Here is a 9,200-nt window from a genome sequence, read left to right on the forward strand (position 1 = left end):
GAATTATGATGTAAGTGAGCTTTGCATGTAAAGTATTTTCTGACAAAAGTTTTGAATAAAGGTACATTTTGTGTTACCTGTTTCATCTAGACTAGTTTATCTCATCAGCTAAACTGTAAAAAACAGATATCTTCAGCTCTGTGGCTGCTTATTATTAAAGTCAGGTTTTCCTGTCTTTTCCTGCCTAGGTGCTGAGGTGCCTTAGTTATTTTAGGGGTTAAAAGCTGTAGCCACTGATGCGTATATATTAGGCTGTATTCATAGAACACAGCTTGTAGCCTGACTCAAGCTATTACAGTCTAAGAACAGTGACCAATAGAAAGAAACGAAGAACCAAGAAAGCTGAGGTAAGCCCAGACTCTGAAGCAATGTCAAATTAGAAACAACAGCTAATAAGGTGTATATGGTAATACATCTGGGAATACTAGCATGTGTGTCAAGCTTCATATGCTATTAATACTTGGGAGGACAGGAAGCTAACATAGAGGTTAGTAGCCAAAAAGCTGCAAATTTACAGTGATTTCTAACTGGCTTCAGATAGCTTCAGGAACTTGACTAACAAGGTAAATTACTTTATATTCCTTTTTTAAAATGCTATTAAAGTTATGAATATTTACATAGCAAGAAGGTGCCTTTTCATTGTGTAAATTGGAGATGTTATTCTTTAGAAACATTTTATTTGTCCTTTTTTGGAATGTTTCCAGATAGCAATTTCTGAGGCTAGATCTGTAGGATATTGCACTTGTTACTGCTAATAATAATGTTGAAAACTATAAAGTGAGTACATATATGCATCAACTTAAATGAGCTTTTAACTTTACTGGTTCATTAATCCTTTTAATAATTTTTTTTTTTTTGCCAGAACTAAACTCCTAATTTTGACTAGAAATTTCAGCTATCAGTCTCTTGCCTCTGCATTGCAAAATGCTTGCTAATCTTCATCAGGAAGCAAGCAGGTTAACAGAGTTTGTGAAATACTAGGTTTGTGCTGTACAAATATTACTTTCTGGAGTAAATTATCATTGATTATTCTGTTCAGCCTTTAAGGGTAGAACAAGCTAAACAAAGCAAATAATTAAGTAAGTAAAAGAGATACAAGATGCATGAGTGCATATGATATAATTTAGCTAGGACTTACTTTTTGTGTCATTTAGATCAGGCATTTGTTTTGGCTGTTTGCTTTAGAGAAATAAATTTGTAACTTCGGATATGAGAGTGAATGCAGGAGGAGAATGGATTACTCAAACATATTCCCTCTAAGCTTTTTAAGACCATGTCCAACAAACAGCTGTTAAAACAGTCTTTGATCTTTCACTTCTCTGTGATGAGAAAGGACCCTGGAAAATCTGATCCAGATGACATTAGAATTTGAAAGGAAAAACAGAAAAGAGCATATGATTAATTTTAAAAGAAGAAACACTGAGTATAATGGTATTTATATCATCATGGTATTGATAGCTTTACTGAAGAAGGTACATTATATAGAGTAATGTATAGCTCTATACAGGAAAAACAAATTTATAAGAAACACTGATTTAGTGTCAGGAAAATGATCCTTGCTTTCATGTTCTTTGAAATGACATTTGCATGAATATCAGTTAAACTGGAAGCCAATGTGGAGTCTAAGTTGAATCAGGAAAATGTTCTTCAACATATAGTACTGAAATTTGTATACCTCTTATATTCTTAATCAGTTTTTTTTCTTAGCATACTATAGGTAATATCCCAGAGGACAGAATTTGGTTGTTTACAAAGTACTATTTTCTATTTAATACTGGTTTGTTAATCTAATCTAGCATGCTGTTAGAGAGTTCTGTTGAGAGTTGGCTAACTGTTTTTTTTTTCCCTTCCAAGGCAAATAATGACTCTAAAAGTCTGTACAAGCCTTTTGATTTTATTTTTATTCAATTCTGTGTGGACTCGAACTGTGAGACAAGTTTATGATGAGCTGGACCCTGAGCACTGGTCTCACTACACTTCTGAGTGTCCACGAGAGTGCTTTTGTCCTCCTAGTTTCCCCAATGCATTATATTGTGATAACAAAGGACTTAAAGAAATACCTCCAATCCCAGCAAGAATTTGGTACCTCTATCTTCAAAACAATCTAATTGAAACAATTTCAGAGAAGTCTTTTGTGAATGCCACTTATCTGAGATGGATAAATCTGAACAAGAATAAGATCACCAACAGTGGAATTGAGAGTGGTGTACTGAGCAAGCTGAAAAGGCTGCTTTACTTATTCCTTGAAGATAATGAATTGGAAGAAGTGCCTGCCCCATTACCAGTGGGCCTGGAACAGCTAAGACTGGCTAGAAACAGAATCTCCAGAATCCCAGAAGGAGCCTTCAGCAACTTGGAAAACCTTACTATGTTAGATCTGCACCAGAACAGTTTGTTGGACAGCGCTCTTCAAAGCAACACATTCCAAGGACTCAACAATCTCATGCAACTCAACATAGCAAAAAATTCACTCAAGAAAATGCCTTTAAGCATCCCAGCTAACACACTACAGTTGTTTTTGGACAACAACTCCATTGAAGTGATACCAGAAAACTACTTCAGTGCAATACCCAAAGTGACTTTCCTCAGGCTGAACTACAATAAATTATCTGATGATGGTATTCCCCCAAATGGGTTTAATGTTTCATCTATCCTAGATCTACAGCTGTCTCACAACCAGCTCACTAAAATTCCACCAATCAATGCTCATCTAGAGCACCTTCACCTTGATCACAACAGAATCAAAAGTAAGTGTGTATTGTCAATGTGGGATCCTACCAAGACAGATATTTTAAAATGTTTATATAATCACAAAAAGTGCTCTTTGAAATAAAAAGTTAAAATGTGCTGTAGATTATAGGAAGAAGACAAAGAGGACCTCCCACAGTCCAGTTTTCACGTCGGGTCTAAAATATGACAACCAAATACGTGCATGGAAGTAATACCATATGTAAAAAATGTTAATATGCATACAGATAAACCACTTTGCAAGCAGATCAGAAATATGTGGGGATTAAGGAGAATTTGTGCATTCACATTTCATTGTATACATGCCAGTAACCATTTTATAGAAACAAATTAATTATGCACAGAAGAGCTAGGAACAAATAAGCAAGCAACAACAACTAAAAAGTGGGTGCAACAAATGAGGATGTTCAATCCACGTTTGTATTGACTGTTAGATTTTCAAAGTTCCTGAGCACCTCAGGGTCTCCATTAAACTTACAGAACTGCTGTATGCTCAGTTTTGAGTATGTGTCTGTCCACCTAAAGTAGTAGGGAGATTAATGTGATGCACACTTAGAGAGAATACAATGTTGTCTGTAGTCAACAAAATCTATTTTAAATATGAATAATTAGAATGTGGATATTGAATATTTTAGGCTTGAATATCTTCCTCATATTTTGCTTACTGTGCATAGAATGCTGGATTTTTCATGAAAAATGTACCCATGAGCATAAATCAGAGTAGTTTTCCACAAGTCTCATATTCCTTAATTAGTTTACCACTTTTCAAAATTAATCACTAACTTAAGCACAATACTCCTCTTAATTAAAAAAATTATGGTTTTTGTTAATAACTACATATAAAGTAGTACAGAAACATTTTAAAAGGCAATCTGACACCTTAAATGAAATACAGATATTATGTAATTTACATTTTACCACATAACATATTTGTTCAAGAGGTAAGTGATAATGACACCGTCTCCATGAGACACTGCTCTAATAAACAATATCTCAAAGGGCCATCAGGACTGCAAACAAGGAATGTAATTTCATCAGGCAAGAGTAATAAGATGTGGCATTAATTCTGCAGATTGGTTTTATCTTCTTAAACCCTGGAAGTTGTTGATCAGTCATACTTTAAGATAACCAACATAAATGATTTGAGATAAATAACTGTAAAATCCTAGGCCTGGTTTCTCTACAAAGGAGTCCTCCTAAGAGCTTACTTTTATGTGTGCAGAACAAGCCCTTTTTACAGTGCTAATTGTCAGATACCCCTACACACCTGCCAATTGCTGCTTTATTTTCTCTTGGTGGTTCACAGTTACACTGCTGACACTGATCTAGGACAACAAAAGTTCTATGTTAATTGCATTTGCCTGCTTTAAAATCAGTTCTTCACATAAGTCCAAGGCCTTATTCCTCCAGAAAAAAAAAATATATATATATAGATATAAGGCAATATCTTGAAGTCCAGTGAAATCAGTGATAGCCTCATCACTGGTCTCAGTGGAACCAAGGTTTCTTCTGTGGTCTCTACCCTAAGGATCTCAATGTGCAGAGTTAAAAAAACAAAAAGCAAACTTAAAATTTGGAAGCAAAATTAACATAAGCTTTAAATTATTTATGGCTACAACTCAACACACTTGCTGCATCTCATTTTTTTTTTAACATTTCTTCTTAAGCAGGAGGGTGAAGGCAATCCATCTACATGTTTACAATTCACCCTACTTATTTATTTATGAGATACACAGATGAGACTATAGGGAGATGTCAAATAATGAAAAAGGGAGTGTTAGAGGAAACAAAAAGAGAAGGCATGAAACGATGTGGAAAGTGAGCAAAGGTAAGCAGGTGGTATTACAGTGCTATCAAAGGAGTGGTAAAAGGAAGCAAGCAGTAACTTCCCCTAGAGGAACACTGAAAGTTTGAGGTATGTCTTCTGAGATAATACTATACTATTCTACAGAAAGGGAAAAGTCATTGGGAGAAGTAGCAGTGCCAGTCTGTCAGAATCCATTATAGGACATTGAAAAGAAATTTAAAGGTTACAGATCCTGACTTACTGTCAGACCTCTGCATTATTGGATGGTACTACCTTCTTTGCTAGAAAAACCCAGAAAGATAAAGATTTCCTGACTGTTCTGTGGCTGCTGCACTCAAATATTATGTGACAAGGAGGAGTCCAACTATTTGAGGTGGACTACAGTAAGTGCAGCTAGATGTTGCAAGAATAGAACAGAAATGCCCTCCCCCTCGTATGTCAGAATGTATTTACCTTCTTGATGAACTTACTTTCTGAATGTTTCTAAATTATGACTTTTATTGGAAAAGAAACAATATCTTCTGTGGTTCTTCAGCAGACATGCTGTTAGTCATTAACGAGAATCTCTTCTGCAGTTTTCCCCTTCAGCAGCTCAAGTCTGAGTTTTAGCTATTACACCATTTAACAGTACTGTTGACAACAGGTGGAATTCATCTTATTTGAATTAATGATCCTAGATTTTTACATCTAGTTTGGGTTAGTGATACAGACTATCTATTCAACCCATCTTAAGGAGATGGGAATCACCATTTGGAAGTGTTCATCTCTCTCCAGAGTTTATAAAAAGAGTCTAAATGGTTTACTTATACTGACATTTACCCTCTACATAGATCAGTCTAAGTAGGGTGAATTGTAAACATGTAGATAGGTTTCCCTGACCCTCCTGCTTAAGCAAAATATAGCAGTCTACTTATCAACAGGATAGCAAGGGAAGAGCAGAGTGGGAGGCTTTCACTCATCTGGTAGTTTGGGTAGGATTCACTGTTCATGGGAAGAGAATAATAACCCAAAGTACTTTATACCACACATCATCAGGAAGTAACTTCTTCATAGGTGGCCTGTGGTTACATAACTGCTTCCTCACTTTAAGATTGGAGTAATTAACCCAGTGAAAACTAGTGCAGCGGGATAGCTTTTTGGTCAGAGAACACAGAGCTTTAGAACACATCTTGTCCCCTAAGGAGAGTAATACTGACCTGAAGAGGCAGATATTGAGTCACTTATAAAATTTTAATAACTGCTTTAATAATAAAACCTCACTCTCTAACTTCCTGCTTCACACATAAAAATAAGTTGTAGTTTGCTTCTTCCAAGAATATAAAATAGTTTACAAACACTAAACAAGTTTCACAACATAGACAAAGACATTTTGATATCATGGATATAATGAATGTTTTAGGTCTTGGCCAACTTGATGCATATATCTAGTTTCCATGACAAAGATAAAGTCCATTTCCAAGGTTTTTCAAGCATCTTGTCAGTTTTTCAAAATAGGATGGCTTTTTAATGTTGAGAAAAAATAAATCAACCCAACCCAAATGAAACCAATCAAACAAAAACTAAAATCATGGCAGTTTTTATTTATCAACAGTTAACTAATTTGTAGTATTGTAATCAAAAACTGTATGCATATTATAATTTCTAAATATATGGGGAGAAATTTTTTTGTAAAAATCTTTTTGTAAAAACTTTTCTTTTTATGAGCTTAAAAAAAACAAACCAAAGCTGTGCTAAAAAAAAAAATCTGTTATGCACACTTTATTCATGCACCCACTTTTTGCAGGTGGTCTGGACCCAACAAGATCCTCAGGCAGTCAGACCAATAAATAAATGTCATGATTTTGTCAAGGGGATCTGACATCTTTCATAATAAAGCACCACTCTAGTGTTTTGTAGAACAAGGCCATTTTAAGGCTGGAATAGGGCAGCAGCAGCCTCACTAAGACAAAATATGGGAAGAACTTTAGGCAACTGACAGTGCAGAAGTAACTTAAGGGACACCATGTAAAGAACACAATCTATTCAACTCTTATAAAATGGGTAACAATTTAAGTCATAGTTTCAAATTTTATCTGAATTGTAACAAGCTTTGTGTTATTTATAAAGTATTTTAAGGACTTGTTGGCTTACAGATTAGGAAGAAAAATATCCCACTGCACTCATTATATTCTCACAGTTAAACCAACTGTACTGAAGAATTTGAGAGAACAGGAAAGCACAGATATTAAAAGTTTCAGACATTATATAAAAAGCTCCTCTGATTCAATATTGTTATTATTTTGAATGCAAGATATTCAGTGGAGAATATTATCTGCTAAAATTAATGCATTGTAATTACAGTAAGATGTTCAAAATCCCTCAGCATTAACCTTGTTTTGCTCTTTCTGAGAGCAGAGAGCTATTTCTCAATGAATAGTTACTCAGTAGTTGTCTAAATTAGTCTCTTTTCTCTCCAAGGTAAAACTATTCATCCAGCAGCCTTCATTCGCCATTGCAGTATGTTAAATACTGTGATTCAATGATCTAGATTGCACTATGCTAAGATGCTCTCCTGCTTTATCAAAAAAGCAATTTGTTATTGGTTCAGTATTTTCCAACTCTGATAGGAGAATTTGTCTCCCTTACAAATATCATTGGAAGCCTGTTTTATTTGTTTTCTTAATGCACTTTATCATCATGAGCCTTTCCCATGAAAATTACCTAACATGATCTACATTTTCAGGTGTCAATGGTACTCAAATATGCCCAGTCTCAATTGCTATAGCAGAAGACCATGGTTTTTATGGCAACATCCCTCGCCTCCGATACCTTCGCCTGGATGGTAATGAAATTCAACCTCCAATCCCACTGGACATCATGATATGCTTCCAACTACTTCAAGCTGTTGTCATATAAAGTTATCACAGTGTCAGTCTTGTACTGTAAGAGTGCTAAGATACAAGATACAAGTTTTGCTGGAATTAAACTCATCAAGAAGTAACAGCTTTATTTTGACTTTAACATTTTCCCTTGCTCTTACCTTTTCTACAACTGGAAAGATAGTTCTTTCAGAAAAGATTTTGGATGTACATGAAATATGTGCTTAATGCTTTACCTAAGAATTCCTAATGCAATTATATTGAAAGTCGTCTGCTCAAGACCCCAGATATTCCAAAGCGAATTCTTGTCTACTCCATCTTTTTTGTGAAATGTTACACTATTCTGTTAATATCATTGTTACAGACAAATTCTATTTCCTCATTTTCTTACATAGTAACTAACACAATGAATTTGTGTTACACTTGGCTAAATACATATGCTAGAAATTCATGAGTTGCATGACTACTACTTATCAGAATTGCCACTGTCTTTTTTAAGATAGTGACTGATGGAGAATACCCACTTAATATGTTAATAACTCATAGATTGTTGTCATCTTATGAAGAATGATACTTTTAAGGCATAAGTATGTGAGGCTCAGAGTCCAGAGCAATATACCGAATATATATATTGTTGTATGAATTCATTCAGTGTATGGTTTCAGAATTGCAATACACGTATCAAAACTTAAATCCAGGGACAAGGGAACATGAGATAAAATCTTGGTTTATCAAAGTGGCAATTTTCAGCTCTTTCATTCTTCAGTATTTAATTTCTAATTTTGACATAATTTCTTCCTATAGCTTTGTGATAGTCATTGAATATTTGGTTTATTTTAGTTTCCATAGGTATAAAACCAAGAACAGTAATGATTACATATTTTGCAGACTAGGTACTTTACAACAGTTGGAATGGCTACTTAATATAATGGTCATAAAGAGAAAATTAAAAAATTAAGAAGTACATCTCCTCCCAGTTATTTACCGAACGGGTCATATCTCTGCAAAGGAATTGTATCAGTTTAACCAAATGTAATGAACTCAGGGCAGTATTTAGCTATCTGCTGACTCATACACATGCAAGTAATAACTGCATTTTAGAAAAGTCCAGGTATTTAGAATACAACACATTCACAATTCACTAACAAGGGCAATATCAGCAGGCATCTTTCTATGAAAACTATTTTTTTTGTGGGTTTGTTTTTGTTTTGTTTTTTTTGTTTTGTTTTTTTTTTTCTATTTTTATAGAGTAACATTGGTATTTCAGAGCAGAACTTGAATATTAGAATCAACTATTCACTGGGAGAGTATGACATTTCTGATAGCACAACAGACTATCCATCAGTCATACTATTTTAGTCTTCTCATATTTGTAGATAGAAGCAATTAGTTGGTCTTTGATAGCTTGTATCTATTTTTGACATTTTAAGACTGGCCTCAGTAGCAAGCATTTATAGACTGCGCATGTAGTAAAATTTTTCTTTGAAGATGAAACATTTTCTTAAACATAGATTTTTAAAAGGGTTGAGAACTTTAATTGCTAATATTCAATCTCTTTCACCTGAAAAATCAGGCCTTACTCTGTTCCACTGCACTTGTAGGATTAAGCCAGTATAGAAACCCAGCATAGAAATAACCCACTTAGAACTCCTATCACAAAAACATTTATTTTTGCAGCTCTTTTTATGTGATTGCTGAGAAAATGCTGCCTTTTTAACAAAATATTTTCTGTACCTCTGTGTTCACCGTATATGAAAAAATACAGATTTTAAAAGTCTCTATAATAT

At 34.4% G+C, this 9,200-nt stretch overlaps 1 protein-coding gene across 2 annotated transcripts; it reads left to right on the forward strand.

Moving 5' to 3' along the window:
- Positions 1 to 288: 288 nt before the first annotated feature.
- KERA (keratocan) lies at positions 289 to 7,475 on the forward strand. 2 transcript variants are annotated; one of them, XM_031047959.2, is made up of 3 exons: positions 289 to 347; positions 1,855 to 2,747; positions 7,278 to 7,475. In XM_031047959.2, exons 2-3 carry the CDS (start codon positions 1,862 to 1,864, stop codon positions 7,448 to 7,450), a joined length of 1,059 nt encoding a protein of 352 aa, XP_030903819.2. In that variant the 5' UTR covers positions 289 to 347; positions 1,855 to 1,861; the 3' UTR covers positions 7,451 to 7,475. The 2 variants fall into 2 exon arrangements, with proteins under 2 accessions (XP_030903819.2, XP_033919007.1); XM_034063116.1 differs by lacking the exon at positions 289 to 347 and adding an exon at positions 405 to 563.
- Positions 7,476 to 9,200: the final 1,725 nt, after the last annotated feature.

The sequence above is a fragment of the Melopsittacus undulatus genome, chromosome 5 (assembly GCF_012275295.1).
Source record: "Melopsittacus undulatus isolate bMelUnd1 chromosome 5, bMelUnd1.mat.Z, whole genome shotgun sequence".
NCBI classification, from domain to species: Eukaryota; Metazoa; Chordata; class Aves; order Psittaciformes; family Psittaculidae; genus Melopsittacus; species Melopsittacus undulatus.